At 37.2% G+C, this 14,961-nt stretch overlaps 1 protein-coding gene across 4 annotated transcripts; it reads left to right on the top strand.

The window, feature by feature from the left end:
• Positions 1-673: 673 nt before the first annotated feature.
• On the top strand, positions 674-12,657 carry saal1 (serum amyloid A-like 1). Of its 4 annotated transcripts, none has more exons than XM_079450297.1 (14): positions 674-791; positions 1,322-1,451; positions 6,745-6,811; positions 8,273-8,374; positions 8,482-8,565; positions 8,674-8,753; positions 8,944-9,003; positions 10,676-10,791; positions 10,882-11,041; positions 11,144-11,226; positions 11,520-11,684; positions 11,759-11,925; positions 12,102-12,194; positions 12,292-12,657. In XM_079450297.1, exons 1-14 carry the CDS (start codon positions 782-784, stop codon positions 12,367-12,369), a joined length of 1,395 nt encoding a protein of 464 aa, XP_079306423.1. In that variant the 5' UTR covers positions 674-781; the 3' UTR covers positions 12,370-12,657. The 4 variants fall into 4 exon arrangements, with proteins under 4 accessions (XP_079306423.1, XP_079306422.1, XP_079306425.1 ...); XM_079450296.1 differs by having other exon boundaries at positions 10,649-10,791; positions 12,292-12,541; XM_079450298.1 differs by lacking the exon at positions 674-791 and adding an exon at positions 951-1,046 and having other exon boundaries at positions 10,649-10,791; positions 12,292-12,541.
• Positions 12,658-14,961: the final 2,304 nt, after the last annotated feature.

A 14,961-nucleotide genomic window follows, 5' to 3' on the forward strand; every position in this document is an offset into this window, starting at 1 on the left:
TTTTGTTTAGACAAAAATATATTAGAAGTGCCCTTTTTTCCACCTGAGCCCCTGCGCCTTAAAATGTTTATGCACGTCCCTGTGTGAGAGTGACTAAAAGAAGCCGTAGGCCTATAGAGGAAAACATTTGATCAATAAGAATTTGGCATTCAAATCTTAATAAAACTTTGAAATAGTTAAATAAGCATCCAGCTGGTTTATGTGATCGCCGTGGAGTAGAAGAGTCAATAGAATGTGTTATTTGTACTTGTCATGAGTATTTTGAAGAGCGTGAAATTATGAAGGAAGATCTAAGAAAGAATGGAGTGCAAGAGATAAACATAAAGAAGAAAATAATAGCCGATGGAACAGACATTTAGTTTTATTATATTAAAATAATATAGATTTTTCTGTTCTATTGAAATTCTAGTCCACACTATAACACAGTAGGAAGCGACAATGCACCTTGACGTGATGTTACCCGCCATTAAACTGCAAGAAGAAGAAGAAGACGAAGAAGAAGAAGAAGTAGAAGAAGAAGAAGAAGAAGAAGAAGAAGAAGAAGAAGAAGAAGAAGAAGAAGAAGAAGAAGAAGAAGAAGAAGAAGAAGAAGAAGAAGAAGAAGAAGAACGAGCGTCAGCGCCCATTGGTCTAGAGTGACGCTCGTCATTCTTTCCCATCATGCTTTGTACCCAGAGGCGGAAGTTTTGCACTTTTTGTGCGCTAAACAAACCATGGACCTGCAAATGCGTGTCTCTCGTGTTTGATATTACAAAGCGATTAGGTGTTGTTTAAGCCGTCAATGATAATGGGTAAGTCACGCCATGTACGTTGTAAAGCCAGTTGTCTGATTCCTCGGTAGATGTTTGCGTTCGTGTTAAACCAATATTTGCCAAGTTGTTTAACCAGCCTACTTGTGTATATGAATAAAGTGGAAGAACTTGACAAACTTTAAACCAGGTGAGATGCCATTGGACCGAATGCGCTGTGTAACGTACGCGTCGTGCACTCATGCGTACGACACGTGCTCGTGTCCTGCTGCAAAGTATTGCATGCGTTATTTAAAGGTAAATGCATGTTTCAGGGCTTGAAGGTATTGAAGAAAAAATGACCTGCTAAATAATGCGACAGGCAATAATGCTTAACTTTATAAAATACATTTGAATTGTAATGTGGCACAAGATCAGTATATCAAATCGAATAACCGAATATTAGTATAGCAATAATCGAATGTTTAAAGTGTATGTGTGTGTGTATGTATATATATATATATTTATACCGATGTATGCATGCATTTTTGCAATCATTTCACATATATAATGATCATAATATCGTTTATTAGAGCGGAATGAATGCTCCACCGAGGATGTGGCCGGAGACGGGAGCGGATCATCCGCCGCTGGTTCGCCGGAGATGGACCGCAACCCTTCTCCTCCTCCAGAGGAAGATGAACCCAAGGCCGGTGAGGAGGTAGATGCCATTGGGGGGGGGGGGCTCAAGATGGCGGAGAGAGCAGACGCATTTTGAACAGCTCAGGGTAGCAAAGCCTTGAAAACCAATGGAATTAGCTTTTAACTCAACAAAATCCTGAAATATCAGATATAAAACGGTAGGGAACTTATCATAATAATTCAGAATCCTGTAAATGACCCGGAGCACCTCCTGAAGACCATAACATGTCTAGCACAGAAGCTAATGCTAAATTGAAGGCTCTCCAAGAACACGACTACGGTGGTCCAGAAGGGATGGAAACTAACACCAGAGGAACTAAAAACACCTTAGCATCCCCTTCCAAGCCACCAGCACCACAGAAAAAGCCAAAACCAGACGATGTTGTGCTAACGGGTGCCCATGCTGGAGACGCCTCTAACGCTGCAATATTGGCTGCTATCGGTACTCTTCAAAACATGATGCAAGACTTCAAAACGGAGCTAAAGCAGAACACGCTGACCATAGCCAACATCGCAAAAGCGGTGGACTTTAACTCTGCCGAGATCAAAGATTGTAAAGAACAGTGCCAAAAACTGAACGTCGAGGTGAAACAACTGAAAGGGGATAAAATAGATCTGGAGAAAAGAGTAGCAGAAGTGGAACAACGAGCTGTAGAGTTGGAGCGTTATAAAAGAAGATGGAACCTGCGATTAAATGGATTACAGGAGGGAAAAGACGAAAACACACGACAAATCATCTCTGAAATCATCGGAAAGATTATGCCACACTGGAGGGAGAAGATGGATTTCATCCTGGATTCTGTGCATCGACTGGGGCCGAGTAACACCAACCGCCCTCGTCAGATCATCATGCAGTTCACAGGACGCCACTTCAGGGACGAGCTCTGGCGGATCACCAAACTTCACCGCGTCTGCAAGGATCTCAACATCCGCTTCGCAGAAGACCTCACTAAGGAAGACAGAGAGGCACGGAGGGCTGTGTGGCCGAAAGTTGAACAAGCAAGGAAGGCAGGTCTAAAGACAGTGTTCCGGGGCCCCCATGCTTTCATTAATGGTCAAAGAGTCTTACCATAGACACGACTGTTCAGGGTTTTTTCGATTCCCGAAAACATGTGAGTTTAAATTAAAACGTATTCTCAGGGTTTTGCTACTATTATATATTCCTGATAGGAAACTTCTACTGTTGTTTTGAATAAGTTCAGCAATCCGTTATTGGAGATTGTTCGTTTATTTACATTTTATTGTTTTTCTATGTTCAGTTTAAAGAGTAACATTTCTCTCATTTCTGTTAATGCAAGGGGTTTAAGAGACATAACAAAAAGAAAAAGTATCTTTTTATTTTGTAAAGGGAAGAAGTCAAACATAATTTTTTTGCAGGAAACACATTCTAAGGTTGATGATGTTATATTTTGGTCTAAGCAATGGGGAGATAAAGCTTACTTTAGCCATGGCACTTCAAGGTCAGCAGGTGTCGCCATCCTCCTAAATAACTTCAAAGGTCATATTGTGTCCCATATGGCAGATGAATTTGGTCATTGGTTGATTCTTATCATAAACATAGATGGTCTGAAATTCATCCTAGTCAACATTTATGGATATAACGTCACTAGAGAAAACCGAAACCTACTTGAACAAATTGGCTTAGATTTAGACCATCTCAAATTAACACACTCGACTGATAACATCATCATTGGTGGGGACCTAAACCTAGTTCATGATGAATTTCTGGATAAATATCCTTGCAGATACTCTGTAAGTCATCCAAACACCATATACACGAACTTTTGCGAAAAACAAAATCTGGTTGATGCTTGGAGACACTTAAATCCAGAAATGCTTAAATACTCCTGGTTTAGTTCAAGTCACAATTATAAATCCAGAATTGATCACTGGTTAATCACAAATAATCTGCTAGTTTATATTATAAACTCTGATATTTCTGCTGCACCACTAACAGATCATAGTGTTATTTTACTACAGATCAAACCCAATGACAACAATGTCCACTCACACACATATTGGAAGCTCAATTCCAGTCTGCTCAAAAATAATGATTATTGCCAAAAGATCAAGTTATTAATTAAAGAATATGCCAATTCTGAAGAGCTAAAAACTGCTACCAAAAGGTGGGAATTCCTAAAATATAAAATACGCCAATTTACCATCTCATTCAGTAAAATAATTAAAAAAGACAGTGAAAAACAAGAAGTAGACATTATTAATCACTTAAATATGTACTGCAATAGACCAAACCCAACTGAGGATGATAGACAGAAGATATTAAACCTCCAACCTAAGCTAGATGAAATTTACAGTCGTAAGGCACAAGGGGCGTTTATTAGATCCAGAGCTAAATGGATAGAGGAGGGGGAAAAAAATTCATCGTATTTCTGTGGTCTTGAAAAAAGAAGACAGGAAAAAAATAGCATCAGATCCCTGATGGTTGATAATAATGAAGTCACAGATGAAAGATTGATCTCTTCAGAAATCTGGAAATTTTATAGCCAACTCTATAGCTCAAAATTTTCTTGCATGGACTGTCAGAATTTTTTTCAGGATATTGCCGAACATATTCCAAAAGTAGAGGACGGCCTCAAACAAACATGTGATAATCAAATAACAATTACAGAACTTGACGCAGTAATTGGTCGTCTCTCTCTTAACAAAGCCCCTGGTTCCGATGGTCTCACAGGTGATTTTTACAGACATTTCTGGGTAGATTTAAGACACCTGCTGCTACAAGTCTTTACTGAAATATTTGAAACATGTGTGCTTCCACCAACAATGAGACATGGAGTTATCGTCTCTATCCCAAAACCTGGGAAAGATCCCAGAATTATAGATAACAGAAGACCCATTACACTCAGAAATTCAGACTACAAACTCCTAACTTACATCTTTGCTTCTCGTCTTCAGACAGGGATTTCAGATCTTATTGCAGATTCACAGTCAGGATTTCTGAAAGGAAGATCAATCCATAATAATATTAGATTGGTAATGGACATTATTGAGTATAGAAGCCAGATAGAGGATGATGGTTTCCTTCTCTTCCTAGACTTCTATAAAGCATTTGACTCCGTGGAGCATCCATTTATTTTTTCGGTGCTCAAACACTTTGGATTTGGGATCAAATTTAGGGAATGGGTTGGGGGTTTATATCGAGATATTAGTAGCTGTGTTCTATTACCTAGTGGTACCACCCCAAGCTTCAAGATTAATGTGGGCATTCCACAAGGTTGCCCAATCTCACCATATCTGTTCATCTTAGCCACAGAAATGCTAGCAATCTATATAAAAAATTGTAATGATATTAAAAGACTTAATGTACTTGGCACAGACATAATAATCAGCCAACTAGCGGATGACACAACAATTTTCTTAAAAGATAGAAATCAAATTTCAACAACCATTGCCAAAATTGAAAAATTCTCAAAAGCCTCAGGTCTGACATTAAACTTAAAAAAATGTGAATTGCTTGCTATACATGACACTTCACTGAAAAACATATGTAATATCCCTATTAAATCAGAAATCAAATACCTGGGGATTTACCTTTCCAAGGACCAAAAACAAAGCCAACTTCTAAATGTAGAAAATAAAGTAAAAGAATGCAAATCAAGACTAAATATTTGGCAACAGAGGGACTTATCAATACTAGGTCGGATTTACCTAACTAAGATGGAATGTTTATCGAGATGTATTTACCCAGCCTATTCCAATGCCATTTCAAACAAATTGATTAAATCGATCAACCAAATCAACCTAAACTTCATTTGGAGAAACAGACCACATTATATGAAGAAAAGCAATATGGTTAAAGACACAAAGGATGGAGGACTAAAAGTTATTGATTTTGATTGCCTTAATGGAACCTTAAAAATAAATTGGTTAAAATCTTGGATCAAACACAACAACTCCTTTTGGTATTGTATTCCGAACGCCTTATTCAAGAAAATTGGAGGATTAGAATTTCTTCTTCGAGCGGACTTTAATGTTAACAAATTACCCATATCACTGTCAGAGTTTCACAAACAAATACTCTTGTATTGGAAAATGTTATACGTGCATAGCTTCTCACCCCATACATCTGTACTCTGGAACAACAGATATATTTTGCACCGCAACCGATCTTTGTTCTTTGAGGATTGGTATGGGAGAAACATATGGTCCATGGTCGACTTGATGGATACCAACGGACATTTCTTCAATTATGAACAATTTTCCATCAAACATGGTTTCAAACCCTCAAAATCAGACTTTTCTAAACTACATAAAGCACTACCCCAAGGTTTTGTCCTTCTAACAAGAAACATTATGGCATATTATACGATACAACCACAATTGGCCCCACTATCAATTCAAGGGATCCTTGTTCTGGATAAAAAATGCACGAACGACTTTATTCGAAAATGCTTTACTGATTATCTTTACCCTGAAAGCCAAAATAGAAATAACATCCTACAAAAATTTGATAAAGACTCAATCACTAAACTAAGAACAATGTATCTAACACTCCCCATACCTCCTAAAGTGAAAGAAACACACTTCAAAGTAATGAACAATATTTACCCCTCTAAAAATTTACTGAGTCTTCGCTTTGGTATAGATGATAATACATGTACATTCTGTGAAAATTATGTTGAAACTACGGACCATGTGTTTTTCTCATGTAATGTGATACAGACATTTTGGTGTGATGTGTATGAATGGGTCAAGCAACAGATGTCTTCATTCCCAACTGCTTTCTCTAGGGACAATATAACATTTGGATTGTTATTACAAAGCAAGGATGATGAGCTCTGTACCAATACAATTGTATGTCTAGCTAAATTCTTCATCCACAAATGTAGAATTGTGAAATCATCTCCCAAATTTGTTGTTTTTTTAAACGAATTTAAACTGTATACGAAGTCTTTAAAAATGTTGAAAGGTCCGATAGCACAAAAAATATATGATACCCTGAAATACTTCCCAACTTAGGTTGTTAGCTGAACAACAACGGAATTCTCCCCTTATGTCATGTTGTAATTTTATTTTATTTTTTTATTTTTATTTATTTTTATTTTTTTATAAATCATCTTTGTGTTTGTTTTTCTTAGACTGCATATATAATTCCTGTTTGTATTAAGAGCTGCTCCCTCAGGCTATGTCTTTTCTGTATTATGTAGAAACGGATGTTATGCAGCCATGTTTGTTTGTAAATCTTGATAATTTCAATAAAAAAAAAAAAAAAAAAAAAAAAAAAAAAAAAAAAAAAAAAAAAAAAAAAAAAAAAAAAAAAAAAAAAAAAAAAAAAAAAAAAAAAAAAAAAAAAAGATGCCATTGGGGAGACGGTTTACAGCAAACACTGGCTCTTCAGCACCCTGACCCGCCTTATTCAGGTATAAACAGAACAACATTTGAGAACGTTTGACCATATTAAACTTGTATAAATAAATAAAGCGTTTTTTAGAAAAGCTTAAGATCAGTTTAATAATATGATTCGGTTGGGATGTATTTATTAACTATGATGTTAAAATTGTTTCAGGTGTGCCCAATCCTGCCTTAATTAAAAATAAATAAATACAAATATAAATACATGAATGCATGTAAAAAAGCCCAAATAAATAAAATAATACAGAAAATAATTAATGTAAAAAAAGGTATTTTAAGTTATCATTTTTATTTATACATGTTTGTATTTACGTTATGCATTTATGTTAATATTTATTTAATTTGATCCAAAATATCTGGATTAAACTGATCCCATCAGAAGGGTGGATTCAGCGTGGATTTCATGCCCAAAATGTAATGAAAACTTAAAAAATGTATAAAATAATACTATATTGGGATCATGCAGTATCTTACAAGATATCCTATTTATTCATAAGGTTTTAATTGTATTTGTTCATCCGTCAGGCTACAGTGATTAAACGTATTCAGCATTTCAGTATAGGCCTAAAGCAAAGTAGAAAGAGTTTGGCCTCATAAAATAATAATCCAAACCAAAAACAATACATTTTATTCTGTCACTAATTGATATATTCATCACAATCGAAAGTATTTTTGTTTTTAGAATATTTATTAGTGATGCATGCAAGGATTACAGAATAACCAAAAAAATGCAAAGAATGGCAATCACTGATTTTTGAAATCCAATACAAAACCAAATCAGAAATAGTGTCTAACTATTGTGTCCCTTGTTGCACGTCCTGTTTGCTCGTTCTGGCAGTGTTTGTGTTGTAGGTCTCAGATTTGCGGACTGCAGGAAGAGGATGGGGTGGGGTTTTTCTTGTTTTTAGTTTTTTTTAAATGTGTGTGTTCATTTCAAATAAAAATAAACTTATATTGACCACACATTGGCTATTCCACTTGTTGCTCTTTACATATCTATAGTTCTACATTGTGATTTCCTATCCTGTTTGAGCACTGGTTATCCAGATTTGGTGATCCTGAAAAGTTCCTATCCAGATCAGATTGATCCAATCCGATGTTGCTTTAAAAAACTGGCTCCAAAAGTAAAATGGATTACGTGATCACGGATCGCAAAAAAAGGATTACTAAATCCGGATCAATTTTATCCGGGCCCTGCAGATCACCCTTGTTTTCTAAGGATTTTCAATAATTGCGGTTATCTGAAATGATTGATTATAATTATTTAATAATTGTGGCAGCCCTAAGCAATAATATAGTATATGCAAGCATTTACTTTAGTAAACCGCAGTATACTTTATATTATTGTTATGCTCTACATATAATACTACAGTATTTACTAAAGTCTATCAATTAATTATATTCATTATAGTGTACTACAGAATACTTTCGTAAACTAACTGTATTAACTAGTAAATTCGTTGCTTTAGATGGTGTCAGATAAAGAAGGCGAGCAGGGTGACGCTTCAGTGTTGTTGACAGAAGAGCTGGAAGAAGACTTGTGTAAAGTGTGGGACATGGCTATGGATGAGGTACATAAAAACAATCAATGAATGCGCAAGAATATTTAACAAAGTTTGTATTAACGTTATGAAATGTTTGAATGATCTTTGGCGTTTCTTTACATTCTTCTTTCCAGGATGTGTCTGTTTTTCTACAAGAGTTCAAGGCTGCAGACATTTTATTGGGTGTGATCGCAAAGTCGCGTAATCCACGTCTTACTGTAAGTCAATTTACCACGGTAACTGTATAACCTGTTTCTAATCAGCTGAAATGTATATCACATTTCTATTTGCTTTAGCCCAAATGTCGTCATTTGTTTCTCTTGCAGGAAATCTGTGTTGGAATTCTGGGTAATATGGCTTGTTTCCTGGAAACATGTATATCTCTGAGCCAGAACTCCGACCTTGGGTATGAAAATCTCAAACACGCAGTTTTTCTTTCTGTCCGTCAGCGCAGTTCAAGCAGTGTCATGCATTGTCACATCCTATAATTCCTCTTTACCTGTTCTTCTGAAGTCCTATTTTATTTAGAAATCTACTCTTAAAGGGACAGTTCAACCAAAATAATGTATTGTGTGTATGTTCTCTGTATGTTTTAGTGCTGTATTACTGCTGCTGCTCGGTGACAATGATCCGCCGACCATATTAGAAACGTGCAGGTGAGACAAAAATTCAATGCACTTTTTACTTTCTCTGAACTTTACACATTTACTATTATTACTCAACTAGGTCTGAAATAAATATGGTACGTTATAGCCCCCTGGAACACACTACAAACTAGGGCTGTAGTCAACCAAAGAAATGCTTAGTCGACCAAAGTCCTGTCCTGCGCAGCGATCAGTCGACTAAAAAAAAAAAAAAAAAAAAGATGCGATGTTCCACAGTCTTGTCATCTTGTTTTGTAAAATGCAGCCAGACAAAAGATTTAGATTTCTTGGACATTTTGTCCACTAAAGCCAAAACAACTAGCGTTCTAACTGAATGAATACAGCAAAACTACCTATATTCCTTACTGAGCGCGAAGCAGCAGTGCAGCCATGCAGCCACACGTGGTTCCCGAGTGTTCAACGTGGTGCACTAAACTGTGGCGCTGTTACAAAATAGCCGAAATTAAAGTATTTAAAGTTGGGGATGAAACATAGGCTAATTAAATTTAGAATACAGTAGTATATAACTGCTTATAAAAGGAATAAATATCAAGGAGTAAATCAATGAAAATGTCTTCATTGGTAAAAAAAAAAAAAATAGGCAACTGGTCGACCAATGAGAATGTCAGTCGACCAAGACGGCATCGACCGATTAGTCGACTAAACGACTAAAGTTGACAGCCCTACTACAAACCTGATGATCTTATAGAAACATGCTTTATAGATTGAATGGTATTAATGTTAAATAATAAAACTTGTGGGTGTTAAAACTCTCATGTGTGCGGGTGCAGGAAAATAAAATGATTTACGGGATTCATGCAAAATGGACTGCGTCTAAATATTTAAAGCCAAACAAATAGTGTCTTAAAAATTCTAGTCGATAAATAGCTGAATATTTTTAAGCATTTAAAACGGTTATTAACGTTTTAGCCTATAGTAGGCGCAGGTGTAGCGTGACCAAAAGCTGCATGGCACTGTCAGTGTAACATCTTCTTATTACTGTATAACAAACTGATGTGGTTCATTATCGCCACCTACTGCATTAACTATGTATTTTTGCTTTACGTGAGTGGGTAAATATTTAAAGTTCGAAACACCCATCCTATTAAGGATTAAATATGGATATTATGTAATGAAAAAATAAATAAACAATACAATGATAATGGTGTGTTTTAAACATCTCTGTTTAAAACATTAGTCAATAACACATGTGTATAAAATCACATTTATTATACTTTGTCATGTACTGCAATTTAATATAGTAAATACTAGCTGTAGAATATCATGGTAACTATCACACACTTATTAACATGTACTACAGTATTCTGTATTATCATGCTATAGTAAATACACTTTATAAATTCTGTAGTTTACTTTAATATTGACTCAAGTAAAAAACATACTGTATATAGGAAATGAACTAAACAGTTTGCTATAATAAATATTATAGTCCTGTATTTTTTATGTGAGATTGTACAAAATAAAGAGGTAGTTTCAAAGAAGCTAGCTACTTTTTTTATAGTAACTTGTAATGTAGCTAAGTTCTTTTTCATGTGGGTAGCTAAGATCTAACTTAACTAATTTTATTAATGAGTAGCTTATCCTACTACAATTTCAGTAAGTAAGTGGCTTCCCCAACACTGCTCTTTGGCCATAGTGTGACATGCACCTGTGGTTTCCTCAGGCTGCTGCTAACCTGTGTGTCTCAGCCCGCTGTCGCCCATCTGTGGCTAGACCGGATACAGCAGCAACCAGCAGTGTGTAGCAGTTTCTGTTTCATAATGAGCAGTTCAACGAATGGTCAGTGGTGTTCATGACTCTATGCTGCTATTTGAAAGTCATGTGACTTCTTTATCACGGTCCTCTGCCGATTGGTTTCTCTGCGTCTAGTGGATTTACTGGTTAAGGTTGGGGAGCTGGTGGATAAGCTCTTTGATGAGGATGAGGAGCTGATGAGGAGTTGGGTGTCTGTGCCAAGTGAGAATGACCTGAATAAGGACGCGCAGCAGGACATCGCCTCTTCTCTGCTCGAAGCGGCAACCCAGCTTAGGTCAGTTATTAAGTCATGTGACCATCTGTCTGTCACCCATACCGCTGTCTGCAGGTAGATTAAGAGACAAGCGTTCCTATTGGATCTTTGTGTGTGTGTTAGGTCAGAGAGTCCAGAGGGACTTGAAGTATATCTCCATTCAATCCAGCTTCTTACAACGGTACAAGAGGGCATGCAGGCCCTGGGTGAGAAGTAAATCCTTATTCAGACTATTTCTGTATCCCCATAAATGTATGATTTTTTTTTATACACCAAATCAATAAACACATTCATAATAACACTAACATGTGATGTTTTTACTTTTCTTCTGAGTTCAAAATATCAAGCCATTATTTTGTTTCATGTATTCATCCGCAATATTCAAGCACATTTATTCTTTTAATGGACACTTTTATTACACAATCCTAGAAAGAGGCATGACCTGTAGCAACAGGTGTCTTTCGTAATGTTCGTTTCTATAAAATGTTTGTTTTTGCAGTTGGAGGGTGTGGTCACGCCGTCTGGGCGTTTTTGTGCAAGGTTGTGTGTGAGGACTTATGTCAACCGGACGATCCTCCGCTCATTTTACAGGAGCAGAAAGCTCTTTTGGTGCCAGCCCTCGCAGTGCTGTCTGCTTTACACTCCGGCCTGCATGCAGATATCAGTACGTAACGCAAACTTACCATATTAAGCTTGAATCTGCACTGTTGACTGCATATGGTGTGTCTGCTCTAACAGGTGCAGAATTAATAGGAAGTGTTCTCCGTATTTTGCACTTCTATGCTGAGTACCGTCAAAGTCGGACGGGTGGAAATTCTGAATCAGAAGAAAAGGATGCACAGCTCGAGGCTTTAGTCGAAACCACAGCCGAGTTCCTCTCTGTCGTGCTTATGGAAATACCGGAGGTGAGATTTGCACTTCTGATGTTTAAAAATGCTCATTAACACATTTAATTAAAGAGAATGTGCATTGGAGCGGCTTGTATATTCTATTTGTATAGAGATCACAAAAGATGTAAGTGACCAATCAGAATCAGTTTTGCTTTTACAATTGAAAACATTAATAATCCTTTACTCCTCAGGATCTCTTTTCTTCATTTGTCAAGGAAGGACATCTGACAGAGAAGAACTGTGTTTCTGCTGTCAGTGCTCTTCTGCCGCAGCACAGTTCAGTGGTATGTTTCTCTCTCTCTCGCTCTCGCTCTCGCTCTCTCTCTCCCTGACTGTCCTCGTGAGTCATTTAAGACTGTTCTTTGTCTTTCGACTCTACAGGTGCAGCACTTGGTCATTCTGTTGTCAGAGGTGGAACCTAAACTGGCAGATATGATTAAGAAGGACTTTTTAGTTTGATCCAATCTGTCAAGTTAAACTGGCCCAGGCAAGCTTTTTGACAATAGATGTAAGACAAATTGTATTTATAGTAAATGCTCTACCTTATAGATATTTCCTTATTGAACTGTTTGTATCATCTGTGTGTTTCTGACCTGATCTTTGATGTTTTTTATAAACTAAATTTTTTAGTAAACCCGTTTTGCATTGTGTTTTATTTCCAAATAATCGTTTTTTAATTGTATTATTCTACAGCATTTTCCTCCACTTTGCTCCACACAAAATATTCCCAATAAAAAAGTGACACTCAAAGCTTTTCTTGAAAAATGATCTTGGTACCAAAGATCGGTTCTTTACGCACTCTCGGCTGTCTACACTTTAGGACTTACTGACGACGCTGCTAGAAAGAGCATCATGTGGCCCTCAAACACGCACCACATCCAGCCTGTGATCGCCAACCCCCCCACCCTAATTTGCTTTCCAAATGGCTTGTTTCTTCAGCACGAGGAGATAGAGAACTGCACGCGTCCTGTCGCGGGTGACGCCAGCATGAATATAGCAGTTTTTTAATTAAGAGTTGGGATTGATATGCAGAGCGTGTTGCATTCTTATGGTAATGCGAAGTGTAGGAGGACCTGAGAGAGACACGGGCAGGAGCTCGGCTACGCAGGGAGGGGGATCTCATTGAGGGTTGAATGGAAACAAGCCGAGCTAATTTTAGCCTCTCAAATTTTGTTTGTGGACAGTTTCTAAATATCTAAGGCATCAATAAGGATCCTTCCGAAGAATGCCTGGATTTCTGATAAACATCAAGTTTCTTAATTGTTGTCCTTATGAAGTTTATGAAGGAACCACCAACAGTTCTTACATGAGAATAGAAGAAAGGTTCTTTAGATGGCTCTCCAAATAGTTTCTCAAAGATCTGTTCATTTTTATAGTGAAAATGCAACATAGATTGTCAACAACAAGTTGTCGCTTTCTGGGTTGTCTATGATAGACTGGATGTTCTGTACAAAAGATTTACTTTAAATTCAAGACTTTTGTTTGACATGAGTGATCGTTCATACCCCAGGGTGACTCATCCAGTCCACTGCTTATGTGAGTGAACGCTCACTCAATAGGAGTTGACTGAGGACGGCTTGAGCCCGAGGTAAACTGGTCATGTAGAAATTAAACTAAACACTGAAGAGCATCAGCTGTCCATCATCATCTCACTGGTGTCCAGAAATGTTGACTCTGTTACTGAGCCAGGTTATTGCCCTTCATATACATTTTTGGCTTCTTTTTTTTATTATCTCCAGGACTGGATCAGGTAGGAACTCAACAATACACTTCATTAAACATGAATGAGGCTCTGCAGAGGTCTTTGGAGTAGCCGTTAATCACATGACTCACGTAACCACATGTCTGCATTGTGCTCTCTGGCACGTAGGTCTCTCTTTTCACTCGTACCTCAGCTGTATGTATGGTCAAAGCTCATTAAGGCCTGTGTAGCTGCCTCTCATCAGAACATCAAGCTGCTGTTTATCTTTCCTGTCAACACTGGCACAATGAAACTTTCCTCTTTCACTTCCGACGCTCTTTCATTCTGCTCCCAGAATAAAGATGGTCTGTTCTGACCTTTGAGTTGACTAGAGTAAAAAACAAAAACAACTTGTGCGTCTAATTATTATATTTTATAGAAACAAAAATGTAATTGTAGATCTGGTAATCCCAGTAGTTGTGATTGGTTGAGCCATGTTTACGTTGCCTGGTAACCACTTCATTGCTTAGCGGTTACATTTGATAAATATTATATTTTTGGCGCTGTGTGTTTACTTTATGAAACGTTTTCAAGTATTAAAAAGCTGTTTTAGAAAAGAAATGATAAAAAAAAGTGATTTCCAAAAAGAAGGTTAAAAAAAATCCAACGTCTGAGTTGACTCGAGAGCAACACAGCCTTGGCTGTTCTAAATTCGTTGATCCACCACTGCACCTGATTACTTCATTTACGGAGTCCGAAGAAAACAGCATACATTTTGGCCTAATCATTTCTTTCTTTTTTTTGTGTGTTTCTGTTTGCCTATAAACTTTTATATATTGCGTCTGGTTGGTGAGATGAGGAAAGAATGCAGATTCTCTTTGCCATGTTAGAAGTATTCAGCCTCCTTTTGATGTCTATCAGTAATGACAGCCCACCGGAAACACGCTGCATGAACTTACAACCCTGTCCGAGTTAAAATGTCAGACTTGAGTGATCTCTCAACCTGAAGCGGACTGCTGTTTAAATGGAAACTTACATATTTTCATTTAGCTTTTATCCAAAGCGATTTCCAGAGAGTTCTGGGAGCAATAATGCGATATGTCATACAGGAGCAATAAAACCAAGTTATTAGTTTCAACAAAAGCTGTAACAATTCCTCTTGTGAGAAAGGGGGAGGTTTTTTTTCATTTGTCTGTCAAGTATTTACAGAAGAGATGGGTTTTAAGTCGTTTTTTAATGTTGTGAGAGATGTAGTTGACAGGACTGAGTTAGGAAGAATGTTCCACCAGGAAGGAGTTGTGAAGGAGAATGAGCAGGAAAGTGATTTAATGCCCTCAGGAAAAGCCTATACAAGACGCCGCTCATTTGCT

The sequence above is a fragment of the Barbatula barbatula genome (assembly GCF_947034865.1).
Source record: "Barbatula barbatula genome assembly, chromosome: 25".
In the NCBI taxonomy this organism is placed as follows: Eukaryota; Metazoa; Chordata; class Actinopteri; order Cypriniformes; family Nemacheilidae; genus Barbatula; species Barbatula barbatula.

What these genes read in the sequence shown, in the direction of transcription:
- saal1 (XM_079450296.1), top strand. An exon ending in CCCTGACCCGCCTTATTCAG is followed by an intron (nt 6,812 to 8,272) that starts GTATAAACAGAA and finishes TCGTTGCTTTAG; the next exon opens with ATGGTGTCAGATAAAGAAGG. An exon ending in TGCCGCAGCACAGTTCAGTG is followed by an intron (nt 12,195 to 12,291) that starts GTATGTTTCTCT and finishes TCGACTCTACAG; the next exon opens with GTGCAGCACTTGGTCATTCT.